General features: G+C 37.5%; 1 protein-coding gene across 7 annotated transcripts in view; it reads left to right on the forward strand.

Moving 5' to 3' along the window:
* LRBA (LPS responsive beige-like anchor protein) overlaps positions 1-21,176 on the forward strand; it is a 785,650-nt gene that overhangs the window by 715,999 nt on the left and 48,475 nt on the right. For all 7 annotated transcript variants that reach the window (XM_045465918.1, XM_045465937.1, XM_045465946.1 and 4 more), the window contains exon 49: positions 18,538-18,627. In XM_045465918.1, the coding sequence (XP_045321874.1) occupies positions 18,538-18,627 (90 nt within the window). The remainder of the gene's footprint in view (positions 1-18,537; positions 18,628-21,176) is intronic.

The following is a 21,176-nucleotide window of genomic DNA, read 5'->3' on the forward strand; positions in this document are numbered from 1 at the left end:
GAAAGAGTTAAGATGAAAAAAAATTTCACGGATTTGAAAAATCTATATAAGATTATTTGAAAGTATGATAGGTTTCTAAATGTTCAGAATAGCAACTTTCAAAGCATTGCTAACAAAGATGAGGACGTTTACTTAGAATATAATCACTGTTTTTAGTTTTTTCATTGTTGTTGCAAAGAAGCAACTGAAATTCTGTTCATATTTGGAAAATTCTGGAGTCAAGTGCAAATGATTTACATGTTAAGTATTATTAAACTGTGCTATAACAGTAAATTTGTTGTCTTACCCCTCTTTATCCCTGCCAGTACTGTGTAATTGGAAGTGTGTGTGTGTGTGTGTGTGTGTGTGTGTGTGTGTGTGTGTTGTCTTTCAACTCTAAGTTCCTTGAGATCGAAGATTATGTCATCTGATCTCTCACTGTACCTCATTTCATTATTCTCACACAGTGGATACTCACAAATATTACTGAGAAAATAGACTAAATGATTTTAAACACATTTGTTTGATTTTGAGAAATAATTATTTCATGTTCTGAATACAGTAAATTAACTCTCCTGATTTTTTCTTTTCCTTAAGACATTTGCACTACATTTTCACTGTTTTCCTCTTAGCATTGGCAACCTCTTTGAAGCAACATTTCACTTATTTTTCTAGGCAGGCTGCTTTATCTACTCATTTCCAGTAGCTAGAGATGGAGGTGTTTTGAATGAGCACATCAATGTTCTAGACAGAGATACTGTTTGAAATTATCCATGAACACAGTGCCGCTGAATGTTATTGAGTGACGTTTGTTTCTGTTGGTTGTGTCTGCTCTGACTAGCTGGTTTCTTTCAGATTGGCAGCTGGGATTATGCTTGCAGTGGATGGACAGCTATAAGAAGTGGAGATTGTAGTAAGGCTGGGCCAGGCCTCAATTTAATGTGTGTCTGGAATGTATGGGTTCAGTTAAATGCACTAATGGGATATCTGTGCATATTTTTACAATTTAAAATTGCCTTATGTTTTACCTTACTAACTTCCATAATATTATTGAATAAATACATAAGTAAAAATATTCCTCTCCTTCCCTAATATTCCCTCTGTGCTGAGTAATTACCGTATTCTTATTTTTTAAATAAGTTTTACTTTACTTAGCAAGCTACCCTTTATCTTTGTTCTTTAGGTACTCCTTACCATCATCATGACATGTATATGCCTCCAGATAAGCAATGCATTGTGAAAAACATATAATTTACTTATAAAATTTATATACTTTTATAAATATTTAATTAATACTAAGTGATAACAAAATATTGCTAAATGAATGGTTCCTTGAAATCAGGTTGACATAAGTTAGGAAACAAGCTCAAATAACAAAATTAACTTTGTAGTAAGATCTCTGGATTTCACAGTTTTTGACCAGTTTATCAGCTGGAGTTGTTCCTAAATGATTAAATTCTTCTGGCTACTATGTTGATGGAGAAATTAAACTTCATAAAGCTGTATCAAATATTGGCAGATTTTCATTTAGATTTTCATATTTTTTATTTAAGATTTTTTTCAAAATGGAAAATTTTTTGTTTTTATTTTTTTTAGATTTTTTTTTTAAGTTTATTCATTTTGACAGAGAAAGAGAGCACAAGCAGGAGAGGGCAGAGAGAGAGGGTCTCAAGCAGATTCTACACTGTCAGTGCGGAGCCTGGTGCAGAGCTCAAACTCACGAACCCCAAGATCATGACCAAAATCAAGAGTCAGACACTTAACCAACTGAGGCACCCAGGCACCCTTGTTTTCTTTCTTTAAAAAATTTTTTTAATGTTTATTAAGTTTTGAGAGTGAGAGACAGAACACGAGCAGGGGAGGGGCAGAGAGAGAGGGAGACATAGAATCTGATGCAGGTTCCAGGCTCTGAGCTGTCAGTACAGAGAACCTGACACGAGGCTTGAACTCAAGAACCATGAGATCATGACCTGAGCCAAAGTCGGATGCTTAACCAACTGAGCCATCCAGATACCCCATGTTGTTTTTTTTTTAAATAATGCATTTTTTTGTGTAAGATGTTAAGCAGTATAAAAGTGAATAAAGTATTAATTTTTATTCTGCAAATCTTTCCATCTACTCCCCACACAGATAACAGCTGATAATAGTTTGGTACATCCCTCCCAGATTTTATGCATATATATTCAAGTACAGTAAAACGTCATATTGCAAGTAACTTGTTCTGCGAGTATTCCACAAGACAAGCAAACATTTCTAATCAGTTTTAACTTGATAAATGAGCGATGTCTTGCAGTACAAGTAGTATGTGACACTGAATGTCACATGATCACACCTGAGCCAGTGGTTCTTGAAATTCACTTTGATATACAAATACTTTGGATTACAAGCATGTTTCTGGAACAAATTATGCTTGCAAACCACGGTTTTACTGAGTATATGTATACTCACATAACACATGTAAATATATGTGTGTGTTTAAATATTTTTATTTATTTTAATTTTTTACTTAAATGAGGTCATACACCATATTCTTTGGTAATTAGGATTTTTTTTTCAATCAGTGTATTATAGTCTGGTTTTCATGTCAGATACACTTAATTCAACTTACTCATGTTAATCGCTGCATAGTATTCCATTATCATAGTTTAAGTAGTTTTATTGCCTGAGTTTTACTGTTGGAGACTGTAATATTTGTGTCTAAATCATTTTGCATTCATCTGATTCTTTCCTTATAAAAATTTATAGAAGTAGAGTCAAAAGTATAGTCTTTAGTTGAAAACATAAAAATTTGACTCAACTAAATTTTTATTTTTCTATATGTCTAATTTCTCAAAATTAAAAAAAAAGATTATGTTTCAAGTCCAAGTTTACAGAGAGTTACTTCTGTTTAATTTAACTTATTTCTTCACTATACTGTTTGGTCTCTATTTTGAATATATATCTGGTTGAGTTTAAGATATACCAGTATATCCATGATATTTTTTTCCTGATTGGCTATTTATATTTTACAGTTATGCTTTACAAAGTTTGAATTCTATCTTTTTTTTATTTCTAGGGCACTTGGAATATTTACATTTCAATCTTAAAATATTCCTTTTAAATAATTTGAGTTAGGTTCATTATGTGATCTTTTAAAAATTTTGTTCTGACTACTAAAAAATAACTATATTTCATTTCTTAGGTTAAGAAAGAGTCTGATTTCTCAATGTTTATAAATGATGCTTTGCTTTTTTTTTTAAACCAGCTAGAGAGGTTATCCAAACAAAACCATATTTATTATATAGATAATTTTCTCTTTTGCAATCTTCATGTATTTCTTATCAAGTACATTTACTTGTTATGGGTCCTCTTTTAGCCTTAGTAAGTAGTTCATATTATCAGGATTTTTGTCCTTTAGGAATTAAGCACAAAGTTAAACATATTATGATTAAGTAATCATTTGATTAGTATACTTTTTTAATTTGTTGATACCAAAGCTAGATTTTTTTTAAAGTTTTATTTATTTTGAGAGAGACAGCATGAGTGGGGGAGGGGCAGAGAGGGTGGTGGGGGGCACGAGGGGAGAGAGAATCGCAAGCAGGGTCTGTGCTGTCAGCACAGAGCTTCACCCAGGGCTCAGTCCCACAAACTGTGAGATCATGACCTGAACTGAAATCAAGAGTTGGATGATTGACCGACTGAGCCACCCATGTGCCCCCGCCAAAACTAGGTTTTTAACTGTGGCTCCAAAGAGCACTGAGGTTGGTCAACTAGACAGTCGGTAAACATTGAGTGGAAACCTGTCAAATATTTGGCAAGTCGTCCTCAACTTGAGATCAAATGTGTGAAAGGCAAGAGAAAAACTGGCACAAGTAATGATAATTATATGTAACAGTAGAAATCAGTGAATGTTCTTAATGTGACTCTTTTTTAAATACTGAAAAGTGAATTCTGAAATATAAAATATAAAGTCTTATTTGGATTTTTAAACCTTTCTTGGTAAAGAATTACTCTAGAATCTTGAGACCACTTTGTAGAATTTAATTTAGGTAATGACAGAAAATCTTGATATGTTAATAAATGGAATGTGTTTACTTAATAAGTTATTCTTTTCAGTTTCTCTATCCCAATTTTCTAGTGCTTTTAGATGTAAATATTTGGGGAAAAAATGCAATTGCAGAGTTGTGTGCTTAAAAGAAACAGTGTACATAATGTGTTTACCTTAATTGCATCCAAATTTTTAAGTTATTTCTCTTCCAAACCCATCTTAAAATAAAATTTTACAACTTTATTGTTGGTTACTAAGTGTTATGCTGATTTAACTTGTTTTCTCTCTTAGATTAAAAAGACCAGTTCTGAGAGACTAAAATAGTCATTATTAAATTGAAGCCAAATACCACATTGTCACTAAGCCAAGTCTACTTTTATTTCCTTTCCTTTCTTTCTTTCTTTTATTTTCTCTAGTGTGTGTATCTATATTCTCTCTATATACATATTCTCTCCCTCTCTGGATACAGCTATAAAATCATGCAGGTATGCAATAGTTGGCCCAGAAAACAATGGAATACACAGCTTGTTGAAAATATTTTCATAATATTTCCATTTGGAAATCCATTAATAAATTCTCTAGGTAATATTTGAGATGCTGTTTATAAAATATAAATATGTGGTTTTACTGGAATGTCTCAGAGTATTTGCATAGTCTTTTTTATTACTATGTATTTCAACATCTGGAATGCTGCCTGCCGAACTCAGGTTTTATTATAGAAAGTAGTAACGTGCTATTTGCAGAAATAATTGGGAATTGATGAATAAGAATGTTAAGTAATAAAGTAAGCTTTTTAGTAGAAATGTTTAATAGAATGTTTTATTCAATGTAGGGCTGCTTTGTAATAGTGGTAGGAGTGTATCTTGGCTGGATCCCTGCTGAATTATGTTGACTTGAATGGCCATTCATTCTTTCAGTAAATATTTATTGAGCAACTACTGTATGTCAAGCCCCCAGAAGCACAAAAATATTTGACAGTATCTGGTCTCAAGGAGACTCACAGCCTAGTCAACAAGGCAAAAATTATTAACGAGTAATTAGAATATTAGATAAGTAAGTAGTAGGGATCAGTACACACTGCTCTAAGAGCAGCAAGGAGGGACAGCAACAGTCTGGATGAGATCAAAAATGAGCTTTCCCAGAAGGCAGAGATGCCTGAGCTAAGTCTTAAAGAATGATAAGGAGGCAACCACACAGAGAAAAGAAATAGAAAAAAAAAAAAAAAAACAGGAAAAGAAAACAATCTGTACAAAGACAGTATGACACATTGCATCTCACATTATACAGTATGTGATGACCAGTGGCAGAGGGTGAGACTGGAGGTATAGGCAAGGGCTATGTTATTATTAATCTTAATTATGACTGGTTGGTAACAGTTATGAATGCTTACTTAACCTCAGCCAGCACTGTGTTAATTAAGTCATACATATTTTATACATATATATACATCAACACTTATTTTATACATATATAATGTATATATATAATGTATATATTATATATATATAATATATATACATCAAACACTTATTGCTAGTTTGCTTTGTGTCAAGAATTGTTCTAAGTGTTATATATCATCTCATTTAATCTTCATAAACAATAAAATATCCACTCTATTATCACCATTTTTAGATGAGGAAACACAGTCACAGAAGGTTAAGTTACTTGCCCAAAGTCACTCAGCTAATATGTGATAAAGCTAAGATTTTGAATTAAGCAGTCTGATTTCAGTATCTGCATACTTAACCCCATGAGTGGTGCAACCCTGTGGAAAGGAATTTGGATGGAAGGATTTTACCTAGAGAAATCACATAATCAAATTTGCAACTTGAAGATTGAACATCTCTTGCAAGCCCAAGAGTGTTTGATCTTAAGAAAGATGAAACCTGCTGGCTAATGTTCACAATCTTTTGGTCATTGTAGGATATTTTTTCTCAATGTAGTTTTACAGTAGAGGTGAAAAAAAACTGCTTAAAAGCAGGGAACACTCTTGTTTTTCAGTGAATCTTTCTAGCACATTGCCTAAGCTGAACCCTCTATGAGATAGCCTAAGGCCAAATATGTTAATAATTATTGAAATTGACTAAGGGGTACATGGGGATTCATTATCCTATTCCATAATAGAAATTTAACATAATAAACAAATTTTTATCACCTGGAACCAAAACTATCTAGATGAAGCAAAGTTCATTCAAAACAGTTTAGGCATGTGGTAGAGTTATTAAGCTACCATATTACCACCTACTTTTCTGAATCTTCTACCTGTATGTTTCCTGTGATTTCAAACCTCAGTTGTGCCTCTATATTTTATGTTGCTTTCTACAAAAGGCTGAAGGGAAAAGTGAAGAAAAAGTGATAAATAAAATTACTTTGAGGGGCTTTTTCTTTTTTTTTTAATTACTTTTTTTTCAATATATGAAGTTTATTGTCAAATTGGTTTCCATACAACACCCAGTGCTCATCCCAAAAGGTGCCCTCCGCAATACCCATCACCCACCCTCCCCTCCCTCCCACCCCCCATCAACCCTCAGTTTGTTCTCAGTTTTTAAGAGTCTCTTATGCTTTGGCTCTCTCCCACTCTAACCTACTTTTTTTTTCTTCCCCTCCCCCATGGGTTTCTGTTAAGTTTCTCAGGATCCACATAAGAGTGAAACCATATGGTATCTGTCTTTCTCTGTATGGCTTATTTCACTTAGCATCACACTCTCCAGTTCCATCCACGTTGCTACAAAGGGCCATATTTCGTTCTTTCTCATTGCCATGTAGTACTCCATTGTGTATATAAACCACAATTTTTTTATCCATTCATCAGTTGATGGACATTTAGGCTCTTTCCATAATTTGGCTGTTGGTGAGAGTGCTGCTATAAACATTGGGGTACAAGTGCCCCTATGCATCAGTACTCCTGTATCCCTTGGGTAAATTCCTAGCAGTGCTATTGCTGGGTCACAGGGTAGGTCAATTTTTAATTTTTTGAGGAACCTCCACACTGTTTTCCAGAGTGGCTGTACCAGTTTGCATTCCCACCAACAGTGCAAGAGGGTTCCCATTTCTCCACATCCTCTCCAGCATTTATAGTCTCCTGATTTGTTCATTTTGGCCACTCTGACAGGCCTGAGGTGATATCTGAGTGTGGTTTTGATTTGTATTTCCCTGATGAGGAGTGACATTGAGCATCTTTTCATGTGCCTGTTGGCCATCCGGATGTCTTCTTTAGAGAAGTGTCTATTCATGTTTTCTGCCCATTTCTTCACTGGGTTATTTGTTTCTCGGGTGTGGAGTTTGGTGAGCTCTTTATAGATTTTGGATACTAGCCCTTTGTCCGATATGTCATTTGCAAATATCTTTTCCCATTCCGTTGGTTGCCTTTTAGTTTTGTTGGTTGTTTCCTTTGCTGTGCAGAAGCTTTTTATCTTCATAAGGTCCCAGTAGTTCATTTTTGCTTTTAATTCCCTTGCCTTTGGGGATGTGTCAAGTAAGAAATTGCTGCAGCTGAGGTCAGAGAGGACTTTTCTTGCTTTCTCCTCTAGGGTTTTGATGGTTTCCTGTCTCACATTCAGGTCCTTTATCCATTTTGAGTTTATTTTTGTGAATGCTGTGAGAAAGTGGTCTAGTTTCAATCTTCTGCATGTTGCTGTCCAGTTCTCCCAGCACCATTTGTTAAAGAGACTGTCTTTTTTCCATTGGATATTCTTTCCTGCTTTGTCAAAGATGAGTTGGCCATACGTTTGTGGGTCTGGTTCTGGGGTTTCTATTCTATTCCATTGGTCTATGTGTCTGTTTTTGTGCCAATACCATGCTGTCTTGATGATGACAGCTTTGTAGTAGAGGCTAAAGTCTGGGATTGTGATGCCTCCTGCTTTGGTCTTCTTCTTCAAAATTACTTTGGCTATTCGGGGCCTTTTGTGGTTCCATACGAATTTTAGGATTGCTTGTTCTAGTTTCGAGAAGAATGCTGGTGCAATTTTGATTTGGATTGCATTGAACGTGTAGATAGCTTTGGGTAGTATTGACATTTTGACAATATTTATTCTTCCAATCCATGAGCAGGGACTGTTTTTCCATTTCTTTATATCTTCTTCAATTTCCTTCATAAGCTTTCTATAGTTTTCAGCATACAGATCTTCTACATTTTTGGTTAGATTTATTCCTAGGTATTTTATGCTTCTTGGTGCAATTGTGAATGGGATCAGTTTCTTTATTTGTCTTTCTGTTGCTTCATTGTTAGTGTATAAGAATGCAACTGATTTCTGTACATTGATTTTGTATCCTGCAACTTTGCTAAACTCATGTATCAGTTCTAGCAGACTTCTGGTAGAGTCTATCGGATTTTCCCTGTATAATATCATGTCATCTGCAAAAAGCGAAAGCTTAACTTCATCTTTGTCAATTTTGATGCCTTTGATTTCCTTTTGTTGCCTGATTGCTGATGCTAGAACTTCCAACACTATGTTAAACAAAGCAGTGAGAGTGGACATCCCTGTCGTGTTCCTGATCTCAGGGAAAAAGCTCTCAGTTTTTCCCCATTGAGGATGATGATAGCTGTGGGCTTTTCATAAATGGCTTTTATGATCTTTAAGTTCCTTCTATCCCGACTTTCTCGAGGGTTTTTATTAAGAAAGGATGCTGAATTTTGTCAAAGGCCTTTTCTGCATCGATTGACAGGATCATATGGTTCTTCTCTTTTTTTTTTTTTTTGTTAATGTGATGTATCACGTTGATTGATTTGCGAATGTTGAACCAGCCCTGCAGCCCAGGAATGAAGCCCACTTGATCATGGTGAATAATTCTATTTATATGCTGTTGAATTCGATTTGCTAGTATTTTATTGAGAATTTTTGCATCCATATTCATCAGGGATATTGGCCTATAGTTCTCTTTTTTTATTGGGTCTCTGTCTGGTTTAGGAATCAAAGTAATACTGGCTTCATAGAATGGGTCTGGAAGTTTTCCTTCCCTTTCTATTTTTTGGAATAGCTTGAGAAGGATAGGTATTATGTCTGCTTTAAACGTCTGGTAGAACTCCCCTGGGAAGCCATCTGGTCCTGGACTCTTATTTGTTGGGAGATTTTTGATGACTAATTCCATTTCTTAGCTGGTTATGGGTCTGTTCAAGCTTTCTATTTCCTCCTGATTGAGTTTTGGAAGAGTGTGGGTGTTTAGGAATTTTTCCATTTCTTCCAGGTTGTCCAGTTTGTTGGCATATAATTTTTTATAGTATTCCCTGATAATTGCTTTTATTTCTGAGGGATTGGTTGTAATAATTCCATTTTCATTCATGATTTTATCTATTTGGGTCCTCTCCCTTTTCTTTTTGAGAAGCCTGGCTAGAGGTTTATCAATTTTGTTTATTTTTTCAAAAAACCAACTCTTGGTTTCGATGATCTGCTCTACAGTTTTTTTAGATTCTATATTGTTTATTTCTGCTCTGATCTTTATTATTTCTCTTCTTCTGCTGGGTTTAGGCTGCCTTTGCTGTTCTGCTTCTATTTCCTTTAGGTGTGCTGTTAGATTTTGTATTTGGGATTTTTCTTGTTTCTTGAGATAGGCCTGGATTGCAATGTATTTTCCTCTCAGGACTGCCTTCGCTGCATCCCAAAGCGTTTGGATTGTTGTATTTTCATTTTTGTTTGTGTCCATATATTTTTTTAATTTCTTCTCTAATTGCCTGGTTGACCCACTCATTCATTAGTAGGGTGTTCTTTAACCTCCATGCTTTTGGAGGTTTTCCAGACTTTTTCCTGTGGTTGATTTCAAGCTTCATAGCATTGTGGTCTGAAAGTATGCATGGTATAATTTCAATTCTTGTAAACTTATGAAGGCCTGTTTGTGACCCAGTACTTAATCTATCTTGGAGAATGTTCTATGTGCACTCGAGAAGAAAGTATATTCTGTTGCTTTGGGATGCAGAGTTCTAAATATATCTGTCAAGTCCATCTGATCCAATGTATCATTCAGGGCCCTTGTTTCTTTATTGACCATGTGTCTAGATGATATATCCATTTCTGTAAGGGGAGTGTTAAAGTCCCCTGCAATTACCACATTCTTATCAATAAGGGTGCGTATGTTTGTAAGTAATTGTTTTATATATTTGGGGGCTCCTGTATTCAGCACATAGACATTTATAATTGTTAGCTCTTCCTGATGGATAGACCCTGTGATTATTATATAATGCCCTTCTTCATCACTTGTTACAGACTTTAATTTAAAGTCTAGTTTGTCTGATATAAGTATGGCTACTCCAGCTTTCTTTTGACTTCCAGTGGCATGATAAATAATTCTCCATCCCCTCACTCTCAATCTGAAGGTGTCCTCAGGTCTAAAATGAGTCTCTTGTAGACAGCAAATAGATGGGTCTTGTTTTTTTATCCATTCTGATACCCTATGAGTTTTGGTTGGCGCATTTAGTCCATTTACATTCAGTGTTATTATAGAAAGATATGGGTTTAGAGTTATTGTGATGTCTGTAGGTTTCATGCTTGTAGCAATGTCTCTGGCACTTTGTCTCACAGGATCCCCCTTAGGATCTCTTGTAGGGCTGGTTTAGTGGTGACGAATTCCTTTAGTTTTTGTTTGTTTGGGAAGACCTTTATCTCTCCTTCTATTCTAACTGACAGACTTGCTGGATAAAGGATTCTCAGCTGCATAGTTTTTCTGTTCATCACATTGAAGATCTCCTGCCATTCCTTTCTGGCCTGCCAAGTTTCAGTAGAGACATCGGTCACAAGTCTTATAGGTCTCCCTTTATATGTTAGAGCACGTTTATCTCTAGCTGCTTTCAGAATTTTCTCTTTATCCTTGTATTTTGCCAGTTTCACTATGATATGTCGTGCAGAAGATCGATTCAAGTTACGTCTGAAGGGAGTTCTCTGTGCCTCTTGGATTTCAATGCCTTTTCCTTCCCCAGATCCGGGAAGTTCTCAGCTATGATTTCTTCAAGTACCCCTTCAGCACCTTTCCCTCTCTCTTCCTCCTCTGGGATACCAATTATGCGTAGATTATTTCTCTTTAGTGCATCACTTAGTTCTCTAATTTTCCCCTCATACTCCTGGATTTTTTTTATCTCTTTTTCTCAGCTTCTTCTTTTTCCATAATTTTATCTTCTAGTTCACCTATTCTCTCCTCTGCCTCTTCAATCCGAGCCGTAGTTGTCTCCATTTTATCTTGCAGCTCGTTGACAGCATTTTTTAGCTCCTCCTGGCTGTTCCTTAGTCCCTTGATCTCTGTAGCAAGAGATTCTCTGCTGTCCTTTATACTGTTTTCAAGCCCAGCGATTAATTTTATGACTATTATTCTAAATTCACTTTCTGTTATATTGTTTAAATCATTTTTGATCAGTTCGTTAGCTGTCGTTATTTCCTGGAGATTCTTTTGAGGGGAATTCTTCCGTTTCGTCATTTTGGATAGTCTCTGGAGTGGTGAGGAACTGCAGGGCACTTCCCCTGTGCTGTCTTGAATAACTTGTGTTGGTGGGTGGGGCCGCAGTCAGACCTGATGTCTGCCCCCAGCCCACTGCTGGGGCCATAGTCAGACTGGTGTGTGTCTTCTCTTCTCCTCTCCTAGGGGCGGGATTCACTGTGGGGTGGTGTGGCCCGTCTGGGCTACTTGCACACTGCCAGGCTTGTGGTGCTGGGGATCTGGCGTATTAGCTGGGGTGGATCGGCAGGTTGCTCAGGGGCGGGAGGGGCAGGCTCAGCTTGCTTTTCCTTCGGAGATCTGCTTTGGGAGGAGCCCTGCGGCACCGGGAGGGAATCACACCCCCCGGAGGGATGGGTCCGCAGAAGCACAGCTTTGGTTGTTTTCGAGGTGCAGGCAAGTTCCCTGGCAGGAACTGGTTCCCTTTGGGATTTTGGCTGGGGGATGGGCGAGGGAGATGGCGCTGGCGAGTGCCTCTGTTCCCCGCCAAGCTGAGCTCTGTCGTCCGCGTCTCAACAACTCTCCCTCCTGTTGTCCTACAGCCCTCCTGTTTTCCGAGCAGAGCTGTTAACTTATAACCTTCCAGATGTTAAGTCCCACTTGCTGTCGGAACACACTCCACCGGCCCCTCCGCTTTTGCGAGCCAGACTCGGGGGCTCTGCTTGGCCGGCGGGCCGCCCCTCCGCCCCGGCTCCCTCCCGCCAGTCCGTGCAGCGTGCACCGCCTCGCCGCCCTACCTACCCTCTTCCGTGGGCCTCTTGTCTGAGCTTGGCTCCGGAGACTCTGTTCTGCTAGTCTTCTGGTGGTTTTCTGGGTTAGTTAGGCAGGTGTAGGTGGAATCTAAGTGATCAGCAGGACGCGAGGTGAGCCCAGAGTCGTCCTACGCCGCCATCTTCCCAGGATCTCCTTGAGGGGCTTTTTCAAATCACACATATTCCCCCAGAATTTCTCACATGGCCCTTAAGAATCTCTGTATAGTGAAACACTGAAGTGTTGTCACATCCCTCAGCTGTGTTAGGGTGAAGAAATGAGAATTACTGCCTTCATTGGCATCTTTCAGACATTCCTTGAAAGAATTCTTGGTCTCTTACTAATACCAGTTAGCAGACTTCCCTTACATCCCCTATTCTCCCCCTTGCCCACATTTGGCCTTGTCAAGAACTGTGCTCATGTCTCAAGCTTGGTTTTGTCCCTAGTTCAAACCTAGATGAGGCATGAGGGTCTGGGTGAGCCAGTTATGTACAATAGGCTCTTGGTATACTTTTTTGTTGAGTGAATACTGTGTGCAAGGTGGTGTTCTACCAGTTTCACACCACTAAAATATATGACATTCTCATCTTTTATGGTATAATTGAAGAGACAGACCAGTAATGTATGAGAAGTCACAAAATATGACACGGAAGCTTGAATCAAGTGTGTAATCAGCAAAATTAACAGGCTATAAGATTTGGGAAGAAGTACACCAAATAGGTGGAACTCAAGCAAGGTTTTCTAGAGAGGGGTGGGACTCAGAAAATTGTAGATGAGGGTGACCATTCTAGAAGCGAGCAGTCACATGCAAGAAAATATAAGGGGGGAAAGAGCTGGTTATATGTGTGTAAGAAGAGCAGTGTTACTGAAAAAGAACACTGTATGAGGGAATTGGATGAGGTAATAAAAGTTGAGAGATGTGAGAAGACCTTTCTTGCTTGCCATTAGGCCTTTATCTTTTAATGACTGGGGATTAATCAAAGACATTTGATCAAGAGAATATTGCATAAAGGAGGGTTTGGGGAAACTTAATTCTGCAGGATATGTTGAAGGAAGAAACTAAAGAGACTATTGTAATCCTCAATAACTGAAATTATAAGGGGCTTGGATTCAGAAATGAGTGATGGATATGAGAGACTTTATAAAGCAAGTGATTGGGTCTGGTGACTGATTATCTATGAAAGGAGGAGATAAAATTTTTAAAGTAAGAATCTGAGCATAAAAGAAAAATCAAAAAAGAAGGCTAACCCTAGACTAAAGAATGCTAGAATAAAATTAGTTTTTCCAGATTTTAGACACGTTAATTTTAGGTGTGCTGATACATACCATACACACAGTATACATAGATGGCCATTAGGCAGCAGTGTAAATGGGCACTTCATAGAAATCAATAATCCTCTGGTTTTAGATATGAAAATCTTGCTCGTAGAAGAAAGATTTGTAGTCGTGACAGCAGAAAAAATTTCCAGGGCAGAAAGTGTAGATTGATAATATCAGAGTGCTAGCAGAGAACTTGCAGGGATGAGTTCATTTATTGATGAGAAAGAACAGAAATCAGTAGAAGACAGAGAATAAAGAAAGTTAAAGAACCAGCCTGGGGCAAAGCCATGAAGGCCACAGAAGAGACAATGTCAAGAAACTAGGGTGTGATGGACAGTTTAGACTGCTACAGAGACCAGGGTGAATGACAAATGGTAGGTGAGTTGTAGAAACAATGAAAAGAATCTAGAACTGTCAGTTGATGATATAAAGTGTGACTACAAGAATTTGAGATTACAGGGTCAGCTAGCTGGCTCAGTCGATAAAGTGTGCTACTGTTGATCTCAGGGTCTGAGTTCAAGCCCCAAGTTGGGCATGGAGCCTACTTAAAATGAAATAAAAGGACTTTGAGGTTATAATCATTACCTTACAATCTTACTCCATAATTTTCACACTTGAAAAAGCCCTTCTATCGTATATTTATCACCAAGAACTCAAAGGTTAGTCCAGAGTTAAAATATTTGTGTCTAAGAATTCTGCAGTCTTTTTAGATGTTGGGAGGACTTGGAAAGAAAATAATTATTTAACTTGTGTGGGATAACACAGTTTTTATTCTGTCATTGAGAGAATAATCAGACCACTATATACATGACCTGAAAAAACCTTTTCCTGAAAGAGGAATGCACAAATTCTACTAAAATTTTAAGACTTAAAAAAAATGTTAAAAAAGAACATTGATATTTTTGAAAGTTGTCTTACCATCATATCCTTTTTATTTCAAAACAATGTAAAATACAAAGCAAGATATGTATTGTCAAGATCAGTTACATTAAGCTTATATCTATAATTAAGATTAATATGCAATAATGTCATTATTCTTAGTTTCTCTGTAGTAGTTAATGTTACTGATCATTCTGTTTGGAACTCTCACCTTACAGCTTCTGTATCACCCTATCCTGCTCCCCTACTCCTAACTCTTCCTCTTCTGTTTTCTTCATTAGTTTTTTGTATGATGCCCTAAATATGACTATTTCCCAAGGGCCAGCTCTAGGTCCTTTTGTGTTTCATGTATTTTCTTCCTGGAGTTTAACCAGTGAGTTTCATACTGTGTGCAGAGCACTAAGATTTCTCAGAATTGTCTCAGGAGCTATAAAGGAAGCTTATTAAGGATGGCTTTATCCACCTTTAAAGTAGATAGCCCTATACCTATATTTTTAACATACTGGGGTTTCATGTTATATTGCATTTGGAAAAAGGAAGCCATTTCTGCTGCTTAAAAATACATATATACAGGGAGAGAGAAAGATGTAAAACCACTGACTTACATTTCTCTTTTATGAATTATAATTAAATCAATACTCATCTTTCATTTTAGAGCCAGTCTTGGGTTTTCTTTTGCTCATTGGTTATCTCAACATGAGTAGATTGCTATCACTATCTCTTTAGATTCCACATGTCACATAAAATATATTTTCTCATGGCAAACTAGTTCTCCTGACAGAAACTTGTATTTCCATTCATTTCTTTACTACTCTCAAAAATATGCAAGTTCAAAAGAAAAGAATTAGTCTGGCTTTTTTCTTCATTGGTCAAAGTCCCTGTACTCTATGACCTATTGATTTTTCCTTAGTCCCTGGCTCACATACTTATCTCTTTTTTTCAAATACAATGACTTCCATAAAGACTGAGATATATAATCCCTTTTGTTTTGGACTGGTGTCTGAACCTTCAAAGAGATATTTTTGTCTCTGGGTGCTTAGCACTGAAGTATATTTTGAAATCTTGAGCCATACTCCAGTTTCCTAAAATAATGTGTTCATCATTATCCTTATTCACTCCTGAAACATTTCTTCCTTTCCTTCGCTATTTTAGCTGTGTTAGATGGGGATCATACTGAGCCCCATCTCTGATAATGCAGCATTTTATTTAGTGCTTTGTATGTGCTAAAATACTGTACTAAATACTTTGTAAGTATTATTTAATTTTATAAATGATTCTGTGAACTGGGTATTATTAGTTCTCTACTTTGTAGATGAGGAACAGAGATTAAGCTAAATCACACAGCAGATAAATGACAAAGTCCAGATTAACACTCTTAGCCATCTGATGCCACAGGCCAAGTATGGAAGTTATCTCTTCCTCCCTCTACTTTATTTAAATAGGAAAAAAGACATGAGGGCCTTTGGGCAGGGACCACCAAAAGCAACAGTCAAGGGCAATGGCACTGGTTTTGCCAACTCTTCTTAAAAGAAATTTAAAACTCACATTCCTATTTGTCCATAAATCAGTGTATCATAAAATAGCAGTCCCACCTGTTTCTTTGTGACTACCTCTGGGCTTCAAGCTCTCCCACGGTGTTATATTTTTTCTTCTTCAAGATTGTCCTGATGTTGATCATAAATTGATTTCACTGATCAAAAACATTTTAGAAGTTCTGAAATGATCCTAGTCTCTGTTCCTTGCTCCCTATTGGCTCCTTTTCTTGTTTCTAAAGTCTAACAACAGTCTTATCTCCTGCTATTAAAACCAAACTTGCCTAGCTGTGCTACTTTAGTAACTGTGTCTGAACATACTTTGTGATGATGATGGTGATGATGATGGTGATGATGATGATGATGATGATGATAGAGATAACTTATTAATTCATTCATTAGATTGTAGGCTCCTGCTTTTTGGTGCTCAGTCTTTTTGTACCCTAGACCTTGGTATAGTACCTAAAAGATAAGAAGAAAGGATAGCTTAATGGCCCAGAGTATTAGCTTTAGAATCATGCTGCTTAGGTGCAAATTTCGAGTCTGCCATTTATATGACCTTGGACAAGATATTTAAGTTCTTTGTGCATTATTTTCTTTATCTTTATAGATAAGATGGGTGTAGTAAAGGACTCACATCATATAGTTTAAAGATTAGCTGATAAAAGATAGTAAACCACTTAGAAAAATTCCTGGTAAATAGTAAGTACTAAATAAATATTTGTTGGTATTATCAGCCCTTGATGAATATTTGTTGACTGCATATTGTGGGTCTAATCTATACCAAGCATTTTGCTATGATTTTTATGTAAATATCATTTAATTCTTAATATAGCATGTTGTAGATACTATTATTGTCTACATTTTACATGAGAGAAAATTGAAACTTAGAGAGGTTATTAAATAACTTACCTAGATCACAGAGCTTATAAGTGGTATGCATTCAGGATTTGAACATGGTCTGTTTAACTTCAAAACCCATCTTCCACCATACCACTCAGCTTTCACAAAGGTGTTTTCCAATCTCTTCTGCCTAAGCAAGTGATAGAGCACTCCTTGAACTCATTGAAACAACTGTATAACCTTCTGAGTGTATTTGCCCTGCTTCCTATATTGGGAATGCATTCAAGGACAGAAACATTGAGACCTAATACTGCTATGTGCATAGTTGACAATTACTGAACGCATAAATGAATGAATTGCTGTCATTGTTTCCTACAAGATTCACTGTAAAGGACTACGAGTGGTATCCTCAACGAATAAAAAAAAGGAAATTAATCCTGGATAATGATTATATTTCCTTGTTTATGAAATATTAATTGCCTGTAGTCCTACAGAGCATATAAAAATTAAGGATCTATCTATTTTCTTTTTTTTTTTTTTTCAACGTTTATTTATTTTTGGGACAGAGAGAGACAGAGCATGAACGGGGGAGGGGCAGAGAGAGAGGGAGACACAGAATCGGAAACAGGCTCCAGGCTCTGAGCCATCAGCCCAGAGCCCGACGCGGGGCTCGAACTCACGGACCGCGAGATCGTGACCTGGCTGAAGTCGGACGCTTAACCGACTGCGCCACCCAGGCGCCCCAAGGATCTATTTTCTTAAGGATTAAAAAAATAACATGATGAACATATATTCTCTTATGAATTTGAGAAGTTTTCCTCATTCATTTAACCTGGAACTTCAGAATACTATCATGGTGTTGAGACAGTCTTTGTGTGTATTTGCTTCCTTCTGTCTCCTCACACGTACTATATATCATTCACCCGATTTAGGGATCTAACAGTAAAGTAGATAGATAGATCAGGTCCTTGCTCTCATAGATCTTGTATTTTAGTGGAAGAGACAGGCATAAACAAGTAAACAAATAAAGTAATTAGAGATAGTGATAGCATCTGGCATTTAGTAGTTTCCCATGATGAAGGAGTTGTTGGTGATTGGGAAGTGAGCATCTGTGCTAGGTGTACAGGAAGATCCATGGTAAGGGATTGCCTTGCAAAGGGTGCATGTACACATCTTTCAGAAAGAGCATGCACATGTTTCTTATGTTTAGTTAGTCCCTGTTTTAACTGTCTCATGCTTGGATGCAACATATGGCTTTTACTTTGTTGTTTAGCCACCTAAGTTCAAAGAGACTGTCAACAATAATGCTCTTTCTGTGGCAAAAATAATAGCATCAAGCCATTTTCACAGGTGCTATGTTTCTTTTTTCCTCCTTTCTACTTCCCACGATGAAATGGGGCCTAGAATCAAAGCAGCAATATGTTTTCTCTATACCTGTAAAAGATTAGCTTTAGTCATCAGGGATGATGCAAGCAGGAGAAAAAAATGCAAGAAAACAGAGATGAAGCCAAAAAGGACAATTTCTGATTGTAATAGCTGGTTTCTGTTTCATATCACTGAGCAAGATGAGAAGGTTTCACGGGGTTTTATAGGAACAGCTTACACAGTACTAAAGGATGACCTCACCCTCAGTGCCCTTGCCAGGTGCTTAGACCCACTGTGAAAACACAAAGTTGATTTTCAATGTGAAACAAGCCAGAAGTATGGAATGACATTTTCAGGTGACAGTTGTGGTTCTACTGCCTATAATTAGTACCTCTTAAGCCTCAAACTTGCCTGTGCCGTTTTCAGGCTGTTGAAGCTCAAATCCGAAGTTTTGGACAGACACCTTCTCAACTACTCATAGAGCCCCATCCTCCCAGAGGTTCTGCTATGCAAGTGGTAAGTGCTGCTTACACTCTTTTCATTTCTTGCCTCTGAGACCATGCTTGACATTCATAACAGTGTTTTGTTGTACTTGAGATTCCCTACCACATCTGAGCCTGTTCTTTTTATGTGATGTCAACCTACTAACAACCAGCAAATATTAGTACATGCTGTTCTGGAGTCTTTGGGAATGTAAACATTGCTCCAGTGCTCTCCTATCTCATCAGCTCATGTTTTGCATTGAAAAATTAAAAGACTTACCATTGTCACATATCCTCACTGCAGGATAATGGCTCCAGACATAGGATTGATGAGTTTTCTGATTTGATCCTATGAGTTTCTAGATTAGTTTTGCTAATGTGTTTGTTCTTTACATCCCAATATGTTTTTCAGTTTGGGAATTTTATAACTAATCCTAGTACATAGGATATTGTTACTAAGGATAATGAAAAAGAAAATGATAAGAAAAGATGGTTTGATATACATACCACCCAAAGCTTAATGCAGTGATTTATATTTCTCGTGATTCCGAGGGTTAGGCAGACACTTCTGCTTTCCTCACCTTGGCTCCCTCACACACTGCTGCAGGGTGGGCTGAGGTGGCCAGACCTCTGTTTCCATGTGGTCTTTCATCATCAAGGAAGTTAGCCCAAGCCACTTCCACAGTAGGAACAGTGCTCCAAGAGAACACTTCTGCAAGACTTCTTGAAGCTTGCTCTCACACATCATTTACACCACACTTTATTGGTCCAGCCCAGAATCAGGAGCTGGAGATGGTAGAATTTTGACCAATACTCGGAAGGAGACAGTCGCAGCAAAGACAGCAAGAGATAGAGATGCGGCCCTTTCACTTCTGGCTGTTTGCTTTTTTTTCTTTCTCTTTCCATCTCACCATCTTCCTTGTGTATTTTTCCTTTTCGCCCTCTTTGTCATCTTTCTCTTTCCAAACCTTTCTCCCCTTCTTTCTCTAGGTGTGAATTGGCCATCACAATAAACTATAAGCATTTTAAGAATTACTTGCATCATGGGGTGCCTGGGTGGCTCAGTCGGTTAGGCATCCGACTTTTGGTTTCAGCTCAGGTCATGATCTCGCAGTTCATGAGTTTGAGCCCTGCATCAGGCTCTGTGCCTGTAGTATAGAGTTTGCTTGGGATTCTCTCTCCTCTTCCTCTCTGCCCCTACCCCACTTGATCTCTCTTTCAAAATAAATAAACTTTAAAAAAATTAAAAAGAAATTATTTGCATCATGTTTTCCCCTAAGTGTTTTTAAATAGGTGAAATCAGATTCAAGGGAACTTAAGGGATAACCAGTAAGCAGAAGATTATACAAAGAGCAAACATTTAGCAAGAACAGTGGAAGATAATGCCATAAAAATAGTAAGAATGATTTATGTTTGTGGTTTAGAATTAGTTTTAGTAATAGCTTGTCAGTGAGACTCAGGATATCATGATACTGGCTAATGGAAACACCTCCACTGCTCCAATGACTTTCTACCTGGGTCTCTGCACAGATTTGGTCACCGGGGCAAGGAAGGAGCTCCTACTTCCAAGCCTCTCTCACATGGCAAAAGGGTTCATTGCGGCAGACCAGCTTTCTAGGGTAGGAAGGCACATGCTCATATAGGATCGGGTACAGTCTTTGCCGTTATCTGTGTCCTCTGAATTGAATCCCTGAACTCCTTTCCAGACTTGTACAAATTGTGCTTTTCATCTTACACATTGTGGGTGGGAAACAAAGGTGTGTTGGAAAGAAACCAGAGTCGTCAACAAGTGCATACTTAATCTGGGAAATCTGAATGAAATTTGGCGAGCAGTTTCCTACTTCTGCCTCATACTTGACTCCCGGAGGCTCCCGGGATTGATTAGATGAAGGATTGTTCCTCTGATCCCTGTTTTACCAACTGTCCCCATCTATAGCTGTTGCCATCACTGCAGACTAGCCCAGTATGCTGGAATGTGCGTTCTCTTATTCCTAGTCCTCCTTATTCCATACTTAACCAACCAAGGATATGATGGAACTCCCAAGAGTTTCCTCCTCCTTGCCTGCACTGGGAGCACTAGTCAATATGGAGTATGTAGAACAGACTGGAGGGACAGCTTGTTGTAAGAATGTAGTGCACAGTTCAGGATATGATGTCTGCGGCTTTCTGTGGAAAGTAGCTTGTCCTTGCCATGTGGCTAAAAGTTGGCCCACTAGAGTCACTATGTAAACAAGACCCTCTCCCAACACATTAGAGATTTTTCTGTTTTTTTTTAGGGCATAAACATTGGAATTATTCAATTTCAGTTTAATTGTATTTACAATATGAACTGTTAAGCTCAAAAATAACTGTCAACTTCCTTTCAGTGAGACTTTATGATGTATGTTATACCCTGACTTTCTCAGAGTTTATAAATTAACTTTAGTAAATATTATTTTTTTTAAAAAACTACACAACTGAAAAATAAGGCTTGGTACTCCAAAATGATGTTCATTTCCTTTTCCCAGACTTCTTTAAAACTAGCTTGTAGGGTATTGTATTTGTTGTTGCTCATTGTTTCTCATTTTTACCCAATTTCACAGA

The sequence above is a fragment of the Leopardus geoffroyi genome, chromosome B1 (genome assembly GCF_018350155.1).
Source record: "Leopardus geoffroyi isolate Oge1 chromosome B1, O.geoffroyi_Oge1_pat1.0, whole genome shotgun sequence".
Classification (NCBI taxonomy): Eukaryota; Metazoa; Chordata; class Mammalia; order Carnivora; family Felidae; genus Leopardus; species Leopardus geoffroyi.